Raw genomic sequence first — 20,912 nt, 5'->3', positions numbered from 1 at the left:
TTATTGTGACAAATGAAACAGCTTCCTGGCTGTCTGTCGAAGCAAACGGACTGTCGGTGGATTGCCTCAACAACCCGACTGCTGTCACTCGCTGCAGAAAGGAATATTCGTCACTCACAAACATTCCACGGGAAATAAAAACCCAGACACGTTACAATTTTGCGAACTTCACTAGATGTTTGTGACCGGTCCAATCACCTGGCGAATGGCAGCCCATCCGATCTTGATTAATAATGGGATCAGGGATTATGGGGAAAAGGCAGGAGCACGGGGATGAGAAAAATATCAGCCATGATTGAATGGTGGAGCAGACTCGATGGGCCGAGTGGCCTAATTCTGCTCCTATGTCCGATGGTTTTATAAATAACAGCCACACATAAGAGACAGCGCAATGGCTTAAAAACAACTTATATTCTATGTTCTATGTTCTATATTCATATAGCGCCTTTCACACAATGAAGCATTCCAAGGTGCTTCACAGGAGTATTTCAAAGCAAAATCTGACAGGATGGGGCGGATTTTCCAGCCTCGCTCGCCCCAAGACCGGAAAATCCTGCCCGAGGTCACTGGACCTTTGCGTGGGCCTTGCCCCGCCCGCTATGTTTCCCGTGGTGGGGGCAGGATAGGATAATTCCACCCATTGCGTCACCAAAGGAGAGATGGGGGTCAGATGACCAAAAGGAATTTCCTTCATTGAATCGTTCACGGTGTGTGGGTCTCCCTGGCAAGGCCAGCACTTGTTGCCCATTGCCCTTTGAACTGTCCTGCTCAGCCATTTCAGGGGGCAGTTCACATTGAATGAACCTCATTGTCGTGGATCTGGAGCCTCATTTTTGTTAGTTCATTCATGGAAGGCCAGCGTTCATTGCCCATCCCTAGTTACCCTTGAACTCAGTCTCTCACTCGGCTGTTTCAGAGGGGCAGTTAAGAGTCACCCACATTGCTGTGGCTCTGGAGTCACATGTACGCCATGCATCTCTATCTTTTCATATCTTGTCTTATAGGAGAAAAGTAAGGCAGAGACAAAGAGAGATTTATGGAGGGAATTCCAGAGCTCAGGGCTCAGGCAACTGAAGGTACTGCCACCAAGGGTGGAGCTTTTAAAATTGGAGATTATCAAGAGGCCAGAATTGAATGAGTGTAGAGACCTTGGAGGGTGGTGGGGCTGGAGAGGAGTGAGACTAACAAAAATGTTGTCAATTACTAAGGATTAAGAAGCTGACATGAGGATGGCATGGTGGCACAGAGGGCGGCACTGTGGCACAGTGGTTAGCACTGCTGCCTCACAACATCAGGGACCCGGGTTCGATTCCCGGCTTGGGTGACTGTCTATGTGGAGTCTGCGCGTTCTCCCCGTGTCTGCGTGGGTTTCCTCTGGGTGCTCCGGTTTCCTCACAGAATCCAAAGATGTGCACGTTAGGTGGATTGGCCATGCTAAATTGCCCCTGAGTATCCCAAGATGTGTAGGTTAGGTGGACTGGCCGTGCTAAATTGCTGTTTAGTGTCCAGAAATGTGTAGATTAGGGGGGTTAGCAGGGTAAATACATAGGGTTAAGGAAATGGGATAGGGATGGGCCTGGGCAAGTTGCTCTGTCGGAGAGTTGATGCAGATTTGGTGGGCCGAATGGCCTCCTTCTGCACAGTAAGAAGTCTCACAACACCAGGTTAAAGTCCAACAGGTTTATTTGGTAGCAAAAAGTTGCTACCAAATAAACCTGTTGGACTTTAACCTGGTGTTGTGAGACTTCTTACTGTGCTTACCCCAGTCCAACGCCGGCATCTCCACATCACTCCTTCTGCACTGCAGGGATTCTATGATTATAAAAGTATAATTACTAAAAGTAAATTACAAGGATGAAAGACTTTGCAAGTTGAGATATAGCTGGGCCAGCCTCGGGTAACACACGAGTCATTGTGCACCAGGTAGCTTCAACATATGGTGGGATGCAGAAAATAAGTCACTCAGATATGACCTTGAATTTTTGAGTTAGGCCCAAGTTCCTGCCGAGAGGCCTGGTCAGTAAAGGAGACACACTGAGTCACAAAACATTCGACAATCTCTCAGCAATGAAATCAAATAGCAAACCTGAACTAAAACCCAAAATACACAGGGCTGCAACAGAATGAGCATATAATTGGCAAGTGAATTTCAACATAGATAAATGCGAGGTATTGCAATTTGGCAAGAATAATCAGGAGGTTGGATGTTGCGTAGAAATTCAGAATCTAAATGGGGAAGCAAAGGAATCTCTCGAGTACAGTTACATCGCTCACTAAAAATAGCAACCACAGGTTAACAAGGCCACAAAAAAGCAAGCCAAGCACTGGGCCTTGTTTCAAGAGGGTTAGGATTGAAATATGGAGGTTTTACAGCAATTCTTTACGGGATGTGGGCGTCGCTGGCTGGGCCAGCATTCGTTTCCCGTCTCTAATTGCCCTTGAATTGAGAGTCTCGCTCGGCCATTTCAGAAAGCGGTTAAGAGTCACCCACATTGCTGTATGTGATACATGTAGGTTGGGATGCATCCTGTCCCTTTAAGATCATAGAATCCCTACAGTGCAGGAGGAGGCCATTTGGCCCATCGAGCCTGCACCGACAACAATCCCACCCAGGCCCTATCCCCGTAACCCCACATATTTACCCTATTAATCCCTCTGGCACTAAGGGGCAATTTAACATGGCCAATCAACCTAACCTGCATGTCTTTGGATTGTGGGAGGAAACCCACGCAGACACGGGGAGAACATGCAGACTCCGCACAGACAGTGACCCAAGCCGGGAATCGAACCCAGGGCTAACCACTGTGCTGCCATGTTACCCATCTGGCTACATCAATCCCATTTTCCAGCGTTTGGCCCATAGCCCTGGAGGTTACGGTAGCGTAAGTGAATATCTAAATATTTCTTAAATGTTACGAGAGTTTCTGACTTAACCACCCTTTCAGGCAGAGAGTTCCAGACTCCCACCACTGTCTGGGTGAAAAAGATTCTCCTCAACTCCCCTTTTAGCCATCTCCCTCTCAGCTTAAATCCCTGCCCCCTGATTAGTGACCCCTCTACTAATGGAAAAGATGCCTCCATCCACCCTATCTCTGCCCCTCATAATCTTACACACCTCGATCAGGTCCCCTCTCAACCTTCTCTGCTCCAAGGAAAACAATCCCAACCTTTCCAATCTCTCCTCATAGCTCAGACCCTCCATCCCAGGCAGCAGCCTGGTAAATCTCCTCTGCACCCTGTCCACTGCAAACACATTCTTCCTATAAATTGATTAATTAACTACAACAAACTACAAATCATTCATCACTGCTTCAACACCAGGACTATTGCTGAATGTATTATACCACAGCCCAGGAACTGAACTGGACTGGCCATAAAAATACTGCGGCTACCAGAGCAGGTCAGAGGCTGGGAATCGTGCAGCGAGTAACTCACCTCCTGACTCCCCAAAGCCTGTCCACCATCTACAAGGCACAAGTCAGGAGTGTGATGGAATACTCCCCACTTGTCTGGATGGGTGCAGCTCCAACAACACTCAAGAAGCTTGACACCATCCAGGACAAAGCAGCCCACTTGATTGGCACCCCATCCACAAACATTCACTCCCTCCACCACCAATGCACAGTGGCAGCCGTGTGTACCATCGACAAGATGCACTGCAGGAACTCACCTCGGCTCCTTCAACAGCACTTTCTAAACCCATGACCACTACCATCTAGAAGGACAAAGGTCAAAATCCTGGAACTCCCTCCCTAACAGTACCCGGAAACACCACCACCTCCAAGCGGAAGGGTGGCACAGTGGTTAGCACTGATGCCTCACAGCGCCAGGGACCTGGGTTCGATTCCCTGCTTGGGTCACGGTCTGTGTGGAGTTTGCACGTTCTCCTCGTGTCTGCGTGGGTTTCCTCCTTCTTCTAAAGACATACAGGTTAGGTTGATTGGCCATGCTAAATTGCCTTTTAAGTCACTCCCCATCCCAACTTGGAGATATATTGGCTGTTCCTTCACTGTCACTGGGTCAAAATCCTGGAACTCCCTCCCTAACAGCACAGTGGGTGTACGTACACTACAGGGACTGCAGCGATTCAAGAGTGCAGCTCACCACCACCTTCTCAAGGGGCAATTAGGGATGGACAATAAGTGCTGGGCCCAAATCCTGTGAATGAATGAAAAGACATGTCTGTTGCGCTGAAGTGTTTAAATTTGACTTACGTTATTTTTCGCATTGGGATTCATTGCTATGGTGCCACTAATTTCCTCTCCCTGTTTGACTGTCAGGTAGTCTTCTAAGTAAAACACAGTCTGTTTCCAGTGTGTATATGGAGCATCAGGAGCTACGGAAGAATTACAAGTCAGCAATGTTATTACCAACTTAATAAACACTCTCCAAATATGTTTTATATGTTTGAACTTCACTGTGCATTGAAAGACCTGTAAATAATTAACTGCAATTTATTCAAACAAGCCAGAAATAGAAACAGAAAATTTACAGCACAGAAGGAGGCCTTTCAGCCCATCCTGGGTGGAGGCACACATTTGTTATAATACATCCCATTCGGTCAGCCAAAAAAGAGCAATCCAGCCTAATAACCCTTTCCAGCGCTCGGCCAATAGCTTTTCAACTGCGATGAGGGTCTCTGCCTCTCCCACCCTTTCAGAGAGTGGGTTCCAGACTCCCACCACCCTCTGGGTGGAAAAAAAACTCTCCTCAACTCCCCTTTAATCCTTTCTGTCAATTACTTTATCCATGACCCCTGACCTCTCTGCTAATGGGAATAGGTCCCTCCCAGCCAGGCTGGTTAGGCGCCTCAAAACCACCCGTGATGCTACTATGCCTTTAAGAAATGTATTTTTATCATGCTTCTTGTAAGGGGTATGTTTAAAATTCAGCTCTGTTTTACATGGTGACAATTTGTCTGGGTAACAGACAGCTCAGATGTTGAGAATACGGGATAATGCCTGATTTTAGCTGATGGTGTATTTGTTTAAATGGAGTTGATGCATTTCTGTTTACTTAGGTTTTCCTTGGTGTTTCAGAGTAGGGTTTTGATTACGTTGATCAACAAAAAACAGAGTTGTATGCTAATGGGAGGAGCTAAACTTGCAGGGATGATACATAGTTTCTATTTTATTTTGAAACAGTCAGGTTTTGCCCGATCCCGAAGGAAACAAGAGGTGCCCCTCTGCCTCTCTCTGGAGGCTGTTGTTTGGGGCTGTTAGAAGGCAGGTCTCACTCTGTCTCTCTCCAGGGGTGTTTAAAAAGCTCTAGGACTGTTAACAAGTACAAGCACATAAGCCTGTGTATTGTTAACTGATTTTGAAGACGGGTTTTAAGTCTGTAAGAAGAATTTGCTTGAATTGGAACTCATAGGGATAGGTTAGCAGCTAAGAATTGTATCTTTTCATGTTTAAGCATCGTTCAAATGTTAAATGTTAAGCTAATTCATTTGTTATAGTTAAACCGTATGGTTAAATAAAGTTTGTTTTGACAAAAGCTTCCCCGTGTGTCAATAGAATCACACCTGGAGTGAAACACCTTTTCCTCACACTATTGCTGGACTTGCGGATAGCGAAGAGCATTGTCGGGCAATACAGCAGGATATAGATAGGCTGGAAAATTGGGCGGAGAGGTGGCAGATGGAGTTTAATCCGGATAAATGCGAAGTGATGCATTTTGGAAGAAATAATGTAAGGAGGAGTTATACAATAAATGGCAGAGTCATCAGGAGTATAGAAACACAGAGGGACCTAGGTGTGCAAGTCCACAAATCCTTGAAGGTGGCAACACAGGTGGAGAAGGTGGTGAGGAAGGCATATGGTATGCTTACCTTTATAGAACATAGAACATTACAGCGCAGAACAGGCCCTTCGGCCCACGATGTTGCACCGACCAGTTAAAAAAAAAACTGTGACCCTCCAACCTAAACCAATTTCTTTTCGTCCATGAACCTATCTACGGATCTCTTAAACGCCCCCAAACTAGGCGCATTTACTACTGATGCTGGCAGGGCATTCCAATCCCTCACCACCCTCTGGGTAAAGAACCTACCCCTGACATCGGTTCTATAACTACCCCCCCTCAATTTAAAGCCATGCCCCCTCGTGCTGGATTTCTCCATCAGAGGAAAAAGGCTATCACTATCCACCCTATCTAAACCTCTAATCATCTTATATGTTTCAATAAGATCCCCTCTTAGCCGCCGCCTTTCCAGCGAAAACAATCCCAAATCCCTCAGCCTCTCCTCATAGGATCTCCCCTCCATACCAGGCAACATCCTGGTAAACCTCCTCTGCACCCTCTCCAAAGCCTCCACATCCTTCCTGTAATGTGGGGACCAGAACTGCACACAGTACTCCAAGTGCGGCCGCACCAGAGTTGTGTACAGTTGCAACATAACGCTACGACTCCTAAATTCAATCCCCCTACCAATAAACGCCAAGACACCATATGCCTTCTTAACAACCTTATCTACTTGATTCCCAACTTTCAGGGATCTATGCACACATACACCTAGATCCCTCTGCTCCTCCACACTATTCAAAGTCCTCCCGTTAGCCCTATACTCAACACATCTGTTATTCCTACCAAAGTGAATTACCTCACACTTCTCCGCATTAAACTCCATCCGCCACCTCTCGGCCCAACTTTGCAACCTGTCTAAGTCTTCCTGCAAACTACGACACCCTTCCTCACTGTCTACCACACCACCGACTTTGGTGTCATCAGCAAATTTGCTAATCCACCCAACTATACCCTCATCCAGATCATTAATAAATATTACAAACAGCAGTGGCCCCAAAACAGATCCCTGAGGTACACCACTTGTAACCGCACTCCATGATGAATATTTACTATCAACCACCACCCTCTGTTTCCTATCCGCTAGCCAATTCCTGATCCAATTTCCTAGATCACCCCCAATCCCATACATCTGCATTTTCTGCAGAAGCCTACCATGGTGAACCTTATCAAACGCCTTACTAAAATCCATATATACCACGTCCACTGCCTTGCCCCCATCCACCTCCTTGGTCACTTTCTCAAAAAACTCAATAAGGTTAGTAAGGCACGACCTACCTGCCACAAAACCATGCTGACTATCACCTATCAATTCATTACTCTCCAAATAACTATAAATCCTATCCCTTATAATTTTTTCCAACATCTTGCCAACAACAGAAGTGAGACTCACCGGTCTATAATTCCCGGGGAAGTCTCTGTTCCCCTTCTTAAACAATGGGACAACATTCGCTAACCTCCAATCTTCTGGTACTATACCAGAGGCCAACGACGACCTGAAGATCAGAGCCAGAGGCTCTGCAATCACTTCTCTTGCCTCCCAGAGAATCCTTGGATAAATCCCATCCGGACCAGGGACGGGGTATAGAGTATAAAAGCTGGAGTCTGATGATGCAGCTGTATAGAACGCTGGTTAGGCCACATTTGGAGTACTGCGTCCAGTTCTGGTCGCTGCACCACCAGAAGGACGTGGAGGCATTAGAGAGAGTGCAGAGAAGGTTTACCAGGATGTTGCCTGGTATGGAGGGTCTTAGCTATGAGGAGAGATTGGGTAAACTGGGGATGTTCTCCCTGGAAAGACGGAGAATGAGGGGAGATCTAATAGAGGTGTACAAGATTATGAAGGGGATAGATAGGGTGAACGGCGGGAAGCTTTTTCCCAGATCAGAAGTGACGTTCACGAGGGGTCACGGGCTCAAGGTGAGAGGGGCGAAGTATAACTCAGATATTAGAGGGATGTTTTTTACACAGAGGGTGGTGGGGGCCTGGAATGCGCTGCCAAGTAGGTTGGTGGAGGCAGGCATGCTGACATCGTTTAAGACTTACCTGGATAGTCACATGAGCAGCCTGGGAATGGAGGGATACAAACGATTGGTCTAGTTGGACCAAGTAGCGGCACAGGCTTGGAGGGCCGAAGGGCCTGTTTCCTGTGCTGTACTGTTCTTTGTTCTTTATTGCCAAAGTAGCAAATAGTTGGGGTCTGGTCTAACTCCTTAATATACCTTGGGATTTCGGATCTCATGAGTCCCAACTTCTCCTGTCTATCCACGTAACTGAAGTTCCTTTTTCGAATGCCTTCATATTCTCCTTAAACTGTGGCACTCAGAACTGGACTCATTGCTGCAGCTGAGGTCTAAACAGTGTTTTATACAAGTTCAACATAACTTCTTTGCTCTTCTCCTCTATGGCCATATTAAAGTGAGGATACTGGATGCTTTGTTGACCATTCTCTCAATCTGTCCTGCTGTCTTCAATGACCGTTGCACATAGACACCCAGGTCCCTCTGGTACTGCAGCTCCTTTAGTATTGCAATGTGTTATTTTACATTGTGTCTCCAGGTTCCTCCTTCCAAACAGAAGCCCAGTCCATCACGCAAACCAGCCTCCCATCCACTGACTCTGTCTACACTTCCCGCTGCCTCGGCAAAGCAGCCAGCATAATCAAGGACCCCCGCGCACCCCGGACATTCTCTCTTCCACCTGGAAAAAGGTACAAAGGTCTGAGGTCACGTACCGACCGACTCAAGAACAGCTTCTTCCCTGCTGCTGTCAGACTTTTGAATGGACCCTACCTTGTATCAAGTTGATCCTTCTCTGCACCCTAGCTATGACTGTAACACTACATTCTGCTCTCTCTCCTTTCCTTCTCTATGAACGGTATGCTTTGTCTGTATAGCGCGCAAGAAACAATACTTTTCACTGTATGTTAATACATGTGACAATAATAAATCAAATCAAATCAAAAAGGAATTCCAAACGGCAATTGGGCATGGATTTAAAGAGAGCTAATTGGCAGGATCCTAGGAGGAAAGCTGGAATGAGGGACTAAATTGGACAACTCTCCGAAAGAGCTGTGTAGACACACGGTGCTGTCGAATTCTGCGACTGGGTTTGAGAAAATGTTCCGGTTCACCAGGATTCAGAGTTATCCACATCCCAAAGTCAGTTTGATTTAAGAAAAAGATAACAGCTGTTGACAATTACCTGTAGAAAATCCAGTCTTTTTGTGGCATTTCGTAAACTCAATGTTAAAATATGTGACCAAAGCGTGAACATACTCGTTCCTCTGCACTTGCAGACAGAATGTGGAAATAAAGGACAGGTCCTCGGGTTTCACGTTGTAGATATCCACCTCCTGCATCAGGAAAGAGTTCAGTTATCAACACCATCCACCTCCCTTCAAACAGCAAACCAAACACTTCATCAGCATTTCAGTCCCAAATTACTGGGGGCCATTTTGAGGAGGGGGCGGGTATAGATGGGTGGAGGGGCGCTGGCCTAGGGAAGGGGCACAGATGGCAGGGGACAGGAGATGTCCAGTGGGGTGTTTACATATGATGTGGAGATGCCGGCGTTGGACTGGGGTGGGCACAGTAAGAAGTCTCACAATACCAGGGTAAAGTCCAACAGGTTTATTTGGTAGCACGAGCTTTCGGAGTCTCGTTCCTTCATCAGGTGAGTCACTCACCTGATGAAGGAGCAGTGCTCCGAAAGCTCGTGCTACCAAATAAACCTGTTGGACTTTACCCTGGTTTTGTGAGACTTCTTACTGTGCTTACAAATGCCAGACCTGCACCCTCCCCCCACCCTCCAGGAACCAGGGTTAGTTGATGGGAGCGGGAATCTGGATGGGAATCCTGTAGGGAATCCAGTTGGGAGTCCTCGGGTGGCAGCCATTCAAGTGAACAGCCCTCGGTCAGAGACAAAGGACTGGGCAGTTGCTGTCAGCTCAGAGGGAGGAGAGAGGCTGAGACTGGCGTGAGCCCATTGAGGGCAAGTCTGGGATAAGATAAGTTGATGTGCGGCGGTGGTGGTGGTGGGGTGAGGGGGTGGGCGGGTGAGGGATTGAGTGCCCGAGAGAGGGTGGAGGTGGGTGGGTGAGAGAGGAGGTGGGTAGGGATGTGGGTGAGGGGGGGGAGGGGTGAGAAGGTGGGTGGGTGAGAGAGGGGGTGGGTGGGGGTGTGGGAGTGGTTGAGGTGGTGAGGGGGTGAGAGTGTAGGGGAGGGGTGGGTGAGGGGGTGAGTGGGGGTGGGTGGGTGAGAGATGGGGTGGGTAAGGGTGTGGGAGTGGTTGAGGTGGTGAGGGGGTGAGAGTGTAGGGGAGGGGTGGGTGAGGGGGTGAGTGGGGGTGGGTGGGTGAGAGAGGGGGCGGGTAGGGGTGTGGGGGAGGGGGGGAGGGGTGAGAGGGTGAAAGGGTGAGTGGGGGTGGGTGGGTGAGAGAGGGGGTGGGTAGGGGTGTGGGGGAGGGGGGGAGGGGTGAGAGGGTGAGTGGGGGTGGGTGGGTGAGAGAGGGGTGGGTAGGGGTGTGGGGGAGGGGGGGAGGAGGTGAGGGGGGGGAAGGGGTGAGAGGGTGAAAGGGTGGGTGAGGGTGGGTGGGTGAGAGAGGGGGTGGGTAAGGGTGTGGGAGTGGTTGAGGTGGTGAGGGGGTGAGAGTGCAGGGGAGGGGTGGGTGAGGGGGTGAGTGGGGGTGGGTGGGTGAGAGAGGGGGTGGGTAGGGGTGTGGGGGAGGGGGGGAGGAGGTGAGGGAGGGGGGAGGGGTGAGAGGGTGAAAGGGTGGGTGAGAGTGGGTGGGTGAGAGAGGGGGTGAATGGGGGTATGGGTGGCTGGGTGGGGGAGGGGGTCTACTGCTCCTCGTGGAATTCAGATAAAACTCACTGGGTAGGACTGACAGTGACGTCTCCGAGCCGCTCGGCCCCTCTCGCCTCAGCCTGTAGCAGAGGCCCTGCCGGGGGGTGAAATGCATGGTGGGAAGGCAGTGACCTCAGCCTGACGGAAACCGCCCTTCCTCTCCCCGCCCAGCCCAGCCGCCATTCCTACTGGAGAAAGGGGTTCAAATCCGAGTCTCAGCTGGAACTGGGGCAGGGGCAGGTCGTGCATTTCTTACTGAAAGCTCTGAGCAGATCGACAGCAGTTGAGCAGGTGTTTAAAGATTCCTGTCTGCTTTTGCCATCAGTGTATCCACCTGATCCAATATGGCGGATGCTAGATTTCCAGCGCAAGCATCCCGGCCAATCATATTGGAGCCAAATAACAGGCTTGGGCTCCACTTTCCAACTCTTGGGATTTTGTTTCTATTTGGGATTAGGAAGCAAATCCCCGGCCAGGATTGTTCCCCAGATTCCGATATCCGGGGGGGATAGGGCAGTGGGTACGGGTTGGCACAGGTTCCAGATCTAACTGATTGCATTCACGTCATGTTTTGTCACAAGCAAAGTGAATCTGCTGAGGGGCTCACTACACCTTGATGAGACAAGCATTGGTAACAACTTGTTTGGGATCCACAATGTCCACGAGAGGCTCCTTAATGGCGACATTCCTGATACACGTCATGTCGAATCCATAAACATTTTCCCACCCTAAAGGAGAGAAACAGACTCAGAAAATCAACTCAAACTGTCCAAAATAAGGGATCAAACACCAACTCACTGGCACCTGGGGAGCGGGGGGTGGGCGGGGGGGGGGGGGGGGGGTGGTGCCAGGGAGATTGTATCGGAGGGAGTGAACCACACATGGAGTGGGAGAGAGTGGGTGAGGGGGGGGAGAGTGGGTGGGGGGGGGGGGGGGTGGGGAAGAGTGGGTGACAGGGGGTGAGAGGGAAGGGGGTGATGGGGAAGAGTGGGTGGGTGAGAGGGGGGGTGGGTGAGGGGGAGAGGTGAGGAGGGGGTGAGGGTCGTGGGTGGGGGGCGTGAGTGAGGGGGGTGAGTGGGTGAGTGGGGGGGTGGGTGAGGGGGTGGGGGAGTGAGTGGGTGGGGGAGAGTGGGCGAGGGGGAGAGTGGGCGAGGGGGAGAGTGGGCGAGGGGGAGAGTGGGCGAGGGGGAGAGTGGGCGAGGGGGAGAGTGGGTGAGGGGGGAGAGTGGGCAAGGGGGAGAGTGGGCAAGGGGGAGTGTGGGTGAGGGGGAGAGTGGGTGAGGGGGAGAGTGGGTGAGGGGGAGAGTGGGCGAGGGGGGAGAGTGGGCGAGGGGGGAGAGTGGGCGAGGGGGGAGAGTGGGTGAGGGGGAGAGTGGGTGAGGGGGAGAGTGGGTGAGGGGGGAGAGTGGGTGAGGGGGGAGTGGGCGAGGGGGGAGAGTGGGTGAGGGGGGAGAGTGGGTGAGGGGGGGAGTGGGCGAGGGGGGCGAGAGAGGAGAGTGGGCGAGGGGGAGAGTGGGCGAGGGGGGAGAGTGGGCGAAGGGGGGAGTGGGCGAGGGGGGAGAGTGGGCGAGGGGGAGAGTGGGCGAGGGGGAGAGTGGGTGAGGGGGAGAGTGGGTGAGGGGGGAGAGTGGGTGAGGGGGGAGAGTGGGTGAGGGGGGAGAGTGGGCGAGGGGGGAGAGTGGGCGAGGGGGGAGAGTGGGCGAGGGGGGAGAGTGGGCGAGGGGGGAGAGTGGGCGAGGGGGGAGAGTGGGCGAGGGGGGAGAGTGGGCGAGGGGGGAGAGTGGGCGAGGGGGAGAGTGGGCGAGGGGGAGAGTGGGTGAGGGGGGAGAGTGGGTGAGGGGGGAAAGTGGGTGAGGGGGGAGAGTGGGCGAGGGGGGAGAGTGGGCGAGGGGGGAGAGTGGGCGAGGGGGGAGAGTGGGCGAGGGGGGAGAGTGGGTGAGGGGGGAGAGTGGGTGAGGGGGAGAGTGGGTGAGGGGGAGAGTGGGTGAGGGGGGAGAGTGGGTGAGGGGGGAGAGTGGGTGAGGGGGGAGAGTGGGTGAGGGGGGAGAGTGGGTGAGGGGGGATAGTGGGTGAGGGGGGAGAGTGGGTGAGGGGGTCAGGGGAGAGAGTGAGTGAGGGGGTCAGGGGAGAGAGTGGGTGAGTGAAGGGTCGGTGAGGTGTGAAGGGGGAGGGGGGGTGTGGTGGGGGGGAGAGTGGAAGAGGGTGAGTGAGGGGAAGATGGTGGATGAGGGGGTGAGTGGGTGGGGGATGAGGAGCACTCCGATTGGGGACTTTTTTCCTCTACTATATTTGGGCTCTTTGGGCGCATGCACCAGCTGCTGAATTTCCAATTCCAATTCGCTTCCCACACCTCGTGGCGCACTCTGTCCATTTCCATAGCCAGTAATTCCCGGAACAGGTCACTAGTCTGTCGCCTGGGGGATTATAGCATGAGGGCGCCGCTCCCCATCAAGCGTGGCTGACCACGAGTCTCTCCTGCTCTTCCCGCAGCCATTGGCGCGTTTGGAAGGAATTACGGGTTGACACTCAACCTGTTTGGCCGCGTTATGAACCTTCCTTGGCCACCACCTCCTGGGATGAGCCTCTGGCTCAGAGGCAGGAATACTACCCACTGCGCCACTACCGACCGCTGAAATACCCTGGCTTATACAACAGTGACTATAATTGTAAAGTGCCCGATTGACTCTAAACCATCTGGGAAGCTCTGAGTGGAATTGCAAACTCTCTCTTTCACCATTCAGGTTAGAATCCCTCTCTCTGTTGATTTTCCAGTCTGGGCTGTGCTTGTGGCACTGCAGGGGAATGGGGTGGGGGGGGGGGGGACACCTTTAAAAATGAGAGTTCCCCCTTTAAAGGCTGAGACAGGGGGAGGTTTTTTCTCAGACGGTTACCAGTGTGTAAACGCTGCATCATTGAACATGTTCCAAGCTGTGTTAGATTTCTGACCTACTCGGGTGTCACACACTGGGGGGGGGGGGGCAGGAAAGAGGAGTTGAGGCCAGAACCGGATCAGCCATGATCTTATCCAATGGCAGAGCAAGGCCCGATGCGCCGACTGGCGGTGTACTTGTGGGAAAGGGGCCAAGCAGAGGGGGGGTGGGATGGACAGTGTTCCCCAGATCGCTCTTACCCACCTGCCAGGGCCATGTCCCTCCCCCGGGGGTGGGGGTGGGGGATTAAACCTGACCCTCAGGCAGCTCCGAATGTTCGGAATGTAAACCAGTGGCGATATGACGGAGACTGTGGGCTGATCCAGCACCTGTGTGGACAAACTATCTGGGGGGGGGGGGGGCGCGGGGAGCTTCGCTGCCATGGTGACAGGGTGGCAGCCTGATCGAGCAGCAACGCTGACCCCACAGAGCTCGGGGCGTCGCTTTTATTGGGCGCCCCAACCTGCGCTTAGAAAATGCAACCCCCCCCCCTCCCCCCCAGATGGAGGGAAACCCCCACTCAGCCATGGTTATGGGAAATCCCTTCCACTTGCACCAGGGCAACACCTCCCACCCCCATCGTTACGGCACCCCTCCCCACACACACACACCGAGGAAACACTCCTCTCCCCTCCCCCAACCCATAGGTTATGGGAACCCCCCCCCCCGCACAGGGCCACCCCACCCATCTCTATGGACATAAGGAACATCCCCTTCCACCCCCGTGGTTACAGGGAAACCCCTCCCCCTTCCAGGCACCAGGGCAATCCCCCCCCATCCCAAATGGATATGGGAACACCCGTCTTGCCCAAATGGAGCCCCCCCGCCAGAGGCTGGCTCCAGCATCACTCCCTGCACTTCCGCTTGGCATTGCCAGGGGGCAGCGACAAGGCAGTGCTAGGGTGCCGGAGGCACTGCCCAGGCATGTCCCTCACCCCCTCCCCCTCGGTGGGGATGGGGGAGGGTGGGGGGCGGGGGGGGGGGGGGGGGGGGGGCTATACTTACCCGTGTGCCCCCAGCTGGTTCCCTGCGACACATTTTTGAAAAGCAGTTGTAAACCTCGTTGATGTGATGATGACAAGGGGGTGGGGGTGGGGGTGAGGGGGTGGGGGTGGGTATTTCTAAATGTGGGTGGGGGGGGGGGGCGGTACAGGGAAGCCCGCTAATCATATTAAAATTTATTAAAATCTATTGAAACGAGGTCCCGCCCATTCTGGGCAGGAAATTCATTCCCTCACCGGCGATGGGGCAGGAAAAACAAATCGGAAAATGAGATCTTGCCGGCGAGATTCCTGTTTTTAAATTTCTCGCGGGATTTTACGCCCACATCGTCATTCGCGCTCGCGGCAGGTGCGGACACAAACCCGCGCCCTGTCAGGGAAGCCCAAATTCAGGCCTTCAAATAGACAGAGTCATGGAATCCCTGCCGAGCAGAAGGAGGACATTCGGCCCATCGAGTCTGCACTGACCACAATCCCACCCAGGCCCTATTCCCATTTACCCGAGCTAGTCCCCCTGACACTAAGGGGCAATTTAGCACGGCCAATCCACCTCACCCGCACATCTTTGGACTGTGAGAGAAAACCAGAGCACCCGGAGGAAACCCACGCAGACACGGGGAGAACGTGCAAACTCCGCACAGACAGTGACCCAAGCCAGGAATCGAACCTGGGTCCCTGGCGCTGTGAGGCAGCAGTGCCAACCACTGTGCCACCCTGCCACCCCATGTGGGAATGGAACACAGGAAGGTGTGAATGCACAACATTCAGACGTGATCTTACAGTGGATTTTGAAGTCCTTATACTGTCGATCTTCAATCGCAACGATGTACAGCGTGGCTCGATCTGGGAACATCAGCCCTCCCGGTTTCTGTTGGTGAATTTTGGGGAAATGGATCTCGTAATCTATTCACCTGATAAAGATATTACATTTTGAACTGCACGTACAAAGCAGAATCCAACCCGCAACCCTTACAAACTTTCACCGTTAGCTACTCAACTATCACATCCCAGATTTCACTTGTTGAGGGACCCTCCAGGCCTCAGCCACGGCACTGACAACACTTCCGGTCTGAGTCGCTCGCCTGCCTTTCAGATAGGGATGATAGATCCCTGTTGGCAAAGAAGCCCAGGGGATTTCTCCCAGTATCCTGGCCAACATTCATCCCTCAATCAACATCACATAAGAGCACATCATCTGGTCATGGCTGTTTGTGGGATCTTCCTGTGCATCCATTGGCTGCTGCGTTTCCAATATTGCAAAACTTAGCAACATATTCCATTGATTTGAGACATCCCGAGGTTGGGAAAGGCGCTTTCATAGAATCCCTACAGTGCAGAAGAGGCCATTCAGCCCATCGGGTCCACACTGACTCTATGACAGAATATCTTATACAGGCCCTCTTCCCCACCCTATTCCCATAACCCACACATTTCCCATGGCCAATCCATCTAGCCTAAACATCTTGGGACACTAAGGGGCAATTTAGCATGGTCAATCCACCTAACCTGCACATCTTTGGACTCCTTTGCCCATCTTTATAAATTCAAGGCTTTCTATTTGTGTCCAAGGCTGAAATTCTTTGTCAAATCTGCCTGCTTTCATTTTGCATTTTATGGTAAGACACAAAAACTCAACAATTCTATGGGGAATGTAATGGGACAGTAATGGTCTGTTCTGGGGAATGTAATGGGACAGTAACAGTCTGTTCTGGGGAATGTAATGGGACAGTAACGGTCTGTTCTGGGGAATGTAATGGGACAGTAATGGTCTGTTCTGGGGAATGTAATGGGACAGTAACGGTCTGTTCTGGGGAATGTAATGGGACAGTAATGGTCTGTTCTGGGGAATGTAATGGGACAGTAACGGTCTGTTCTGTGGAATGTAATGGGACAGTAACGGTCTGTTCTGGGGAATGTAATGGGACAGTAACGGTCTGTTCTGGGGAATGTAATGGGACAGTAACGGTCTGTTCTGGGGAATGTAATGGGACAGTAATGGTCTGTTCTGGGGAATGTAATGGGACAGTAACGGTCTGTTCTGGGGAATGTAATGGGACAGTAACGATCTGTTCTGGGGAATGCAATGGGACAGTAACGGTCTGTTCTGGGGAATGTAATGGGACAGTAACGGTCTGTTCTGGGGAATGTAATGGGACAGTAACGGTCTGTTCTGGGGAATGTAATGGGACAGTAACGATCTGTTCTGGGGAATGTAATGGGACAGTAACGGTCTGTTCTGGGGAATGTAATGGGACAGTAACGATCTGTTCTGGGGAATGTAATGGGACAGTAACGGTCTGTTCTGGGGAATGTAATGGGACAGTAACGATCTGTTCTGGGGAATGTAATGGGACAGTAACGGTCTGTTCTGGGGAATGTAATGGGACAGTAACGGTCTGTTCTGGGGAATGTAATGGGACAGTAACGGTCTGTTCTGGGGAATGTAATGGGACAGTAACAATCTGTTCTGGGGAATGTAATGGGACAGTAATGGTCTGTTCTGGGGAATGTAATGGGACAGTAACGATCTGTTCTGGGGAATGTAATGGGACAGTAATGGTCTGTTCTGGGGAATGTAATGGGACAGTAACGGTCTGTTCTGGGGAATGTAATGGGACAGTAACAATCTGTTCTGGGGAATGTAATGGGACAGTAATGGTCTGTTCTGGGGAATGTAATGGGACAGTAACGATCTGTTCTGGGGAATGTAATGGGACAGTAACGATCTGTTCTGGGAAATGTAATGGGACAGTAACGGTCTGTTCTGGGGAATGTAATGGGACAGTAATGGTCTGTTCTGGGGAATGTAATGGGACAGTAATGGTCTGTTCTGTGGAATGTAATGGGACAGTAACGATCTGTTCTGGGAAATGTAATGGGACAGTAACAATCTGTTCTGGGGAATGTAATGGGACAGTAATGGTCTGTTCTGGGGAATGTAATGGGACAGTAATGGTCTGTTCTGGGGAATGTAATGGGACAGTAATGGTCTGTTCTGGGGAATGTAATGGGACAGTAACGATCTGTTCTGGGGAATGTAATGGGACAGTAATGGTCTGTTCTGGGGAATGTAATGGGACAGTAACGATCTGTTCTGGGGAATGTAATGGGACAGTAACGATCTGTTCTGTGGAATGTAATGGGACAGTAATGGTCTGTTCTGGGGAATGTAATGGGACAGTAACGGCCTGTTCTGGGGAATGTAATGGGACAGTAACAATCTGTTCTGGGGAATGTAATGGGACAGTAACGGTCTGTTCTGGGAAATGTAATGGGACAGTAATGGTCTGTTCTGGGGAATGTAATGGGACAGTAACAATCTGTTCTGGGGAATGTAATGGGACAGTAACGGTCTGTTCTGGGGAATGTAATGGGACAGTAATGGTCTGTTCTGGGGAATGTAATGGGACAGTAACAATCTGTTCTGGGGAATGTAATGGGACAGTAATGGTCTGTTCTGGGGAATGTAATGGGACAGTAATGGTCTGTTCTGGGGAATGTAATGGGACAGAAATGGTCTGTTCTGGGGAATGCAATGGGACAGTAATGGTCTGTTCTGGGGAATGTAATGGGACAGTAATGGTCTGTTCTGGGGAATGTAATGGGACAGTAACAATCTGTTCTGGGGAATGTAATGGGACAGTAACAATCTGTTCTGGGGAATGTAATGGGACAGTAATGGTCTGTTCTGGGGAATGTAATGGGACAGTAACGGTCTGTTCTGGGGAATGTAATGGGACAGTAACGGTCTGTTCTGGGGAATGTAATGGGACAGTAATGGTCTGTTCTGGGGAATGTAATGGGACAGTAATGGTCTGTTCTGGGAAATGTAATGGGACAGTAATGGTCTGTTCTGGGGAATGTAATGGGACAGTAACAATCTGTTCTGGGGAATGTAATGGGACAGTAACGGTCTGTTGTGGGGAATGTAATGGGACAGTAACAATCTGTTCTGGGGAATGTAATGGGACAGTAATGGTCTGTTCTGGGGAATGTAATGGGACAGTAACAATCTGTTCTGGGGAATGTAATGGGACAGTAATGGTCTGTTCTGGGGAATGTAATGGGACAGTAATGGTCTGTTCTGGGGAATGTAATGGGACAGTAATGGTCTGTTCTGGGGAATGTAATGGGACAGTAATGGTCTGTTCTGGGGAATGTAATGGGACAGTAACAATCTGTTCTGGGGAATGTAATGGGACAGTAACAATCTGTTCTGGGGAATGTAATGGGACAGTAATGGTCTGTTCTGGGGAATGTAATGGGACAGTAATGGTCTGTTCTGGGAAATGTAATGGGACAGTAACGATCTGTTCTGGGAAATGTAATGGGACAGTAACGATCTGTTCTGGGGAATGTAATGGGACAGTAATGGTCTGTTCTGGGGAATGTAATGGGACAGTAATGGTCTGTTCTGGGGAATGTAATGGGACAGTAATGGTCTGTTCTGGGGAATGTAATGGGACAGTAATGGTCTGTTCTGGGGAATGTAATGGGACAGTAACGGTCTGTTGTGGGGAATGTAATGGGACAGTAATGGTCTGTTCTGGGGAATGTAATGGGACAGTAATGGTCTGTTGTGGGGAATGTAATGGGACAGTAATGGTCTGTTCTGGGGAATGTAATGGGACAGTAACGGTCTGTTCTGGGAAATGTAATGGGACAGTAATGGTCTGTTCTGGGGAATGTAATGGGACAGTAACGATCTGTTCTGGGGAATGTAATGGGACAGTAACGGTCTGTTGTGGGGAATGTAATGGGACAGTAACAATCTGTTCTGGGGAATGTAATGGGACAGTAATGGTCTGTTGTGGGGAATGTAATGGGACAGTAACGGTCTGTTCTGGGGAATGTAATGGGACAGTAATGGTCTGTTCTGGGGAATGTAATGGGACAGTAACGGTCTGTTCTGGGGAATGTAATGGGACAGTAACGGTCTGTTCTGGGGAATGTAATGGGACAGTAACGGTCTGTTCTGGGGAATGTAATGGGACAGTAACGGTCTGTTCTGGGAAATGTAATGGGACAGTAATGGTCTGTTCTGTGGAATGTAATGGGACAGTAACGATCTGTTCTGGGAAATGTAATGGGACAGTAATGGTCTGTTCTGGGAAATGTAATGGGACAGTAATGGTCTGTTCTGTGGAATGTAATGGGACAGTAATGGTCTGTTCTGGGGAATGTAATGGGACAGTAACGGTCTGTTCTGGGAAATGTAATGGGACAGTAATGGTCTGTTCTGTGGAATGTAATGGGACAGTAACAATCTGTTCTGGGGAATGTAATGGGACAGTAACGGTCTGTTCTGGGGAATGTAATGGGACAGTAACAATCTGTTCTGGGGAATGTAATGGGACAGTAACGGTCTGTTCTGGGGAATGTAATGGGACAGTAACGGTCTGTTCTGGGGAATGTAATGGGACAGTAACGGTCTGTTGTGGGGAATGTAATGGGACAGTAACAATCTGTTCTGGGGAATGTAATGGGACAGTAACGGTCTGTTCTGGGGAATGTAATGGGACAGTAACAATCTGTTCTGGGGAATGTAATGGGACAGTAATGGTCTGTTCTGGGGAATGTAATGGGACAGTAACGGTCTGTTGTGGGGAATGTAATGGGACAGTAACAATCTGTTCTGGGGAATGTAATGGGACAGTAATGGTCTGTTGTGGGGAATGTAATGGGACAGTAACGGTCTGTTCTGGGGAATGTAATGGGACAGTAACGGTCTGTTCTGGGAAATGTAATGGGACAGTAATGGTCTGTTCTGTGGAATGTAATGGGACAGTAACGATCTGTTCTGGGAAATGTAATGGGACAGTAACAATCTGTTCTGGGGAATGTAATGGGACAGTAATGGTCTGTTCTGGGGAATGTAATGGGACAGTAATGGTCTGTTGTGGGGAATGTAATGGGACAGTAACGGTCTGTTCTGGTAAATGTAATGGGACAGTAACAGTCTGTTCTGGGGAATGTAATGGGACAGTAACAATCTGTTGTGGGGAATGTAATGGGACAGTAATGGTCTGTTCTGGGGAATGTAATGGGACAGTAACAATCTGTTCTGGGGAATGTAATGGGACAGTAACGGTCTGTTCTGGGGAATGTAATGGGACAGTAATGGTCTGTTCTGGGAAATGTAATGGGACAGTAATGGTCTGTTCTGGGGAATGTAATGGGACAGTAACGGTCTGTTGTGGGGAATGTAATGGGACAGTAATGGTCTGTTCTGGGGAATGTAATGGGACAGTAATGGTCTGTTGTGGGGAATGTAATGGGACAGTAATGGTCTGTTCTGGGGAATGTAATGGGACAGTAATGGTCTGTTCTGG

The 20,912-nt window shown here is 50.6% G+C and overlaps 1 protein-coding gene across 1 annotated transcript in view; it reads right to left on the bottom strand.

Annotated features, from left to right (window-relative positions):
* The window catches only part of LOC144498460 (protein arginine N-methyltransferase 8), a 42,285-nt gene that overhangs the window by 5,852 nt on the left and 15,521 nt on the right, over positions 1–20,912 (bottom strand). Inside the window, exons 4-7 of the mRNA XM_078219605.1 lie at positions 15,361–15,448; positions 11,262–11,377; positions 9,007–9,157; positions 4,215–4,336 (exon numbers count right to left, since the gene is read on the bottom strand). Of these exons, the coding sequence (XP_078075731.1) occupies positions 4,215–4,336; positions 9,007–9,157; positions 11,262–11,377; positions 15,361–15,448 (477 nt within the window). The remainder of the gene's footprint in view (positions 1–4,214; positions 4,337–9,006; positions 9,158–11,261; positions 11,378–15,360; positions 15,449–20,912) is intronic.

The sequence above is a fragment of the Mustelus asterias genome, chromosome 9, assembly GCF_964213995.1.
Source record: "Mustelus asterias chromosome 9, sMusAst1.hap1.1, whole genome shotgun sequence".
NCBI lineage: Eukaryota > Metazoa > Chordata > Chondrichthyes > Carcharhiniformes > Triakidae > Mustelus > Mustelus asterias.
The sequence above is the reverse complement of the archived record's forward strand: the minus strand, read 5'-3'. Positions and strand labels throughout refer to the sequence as shown.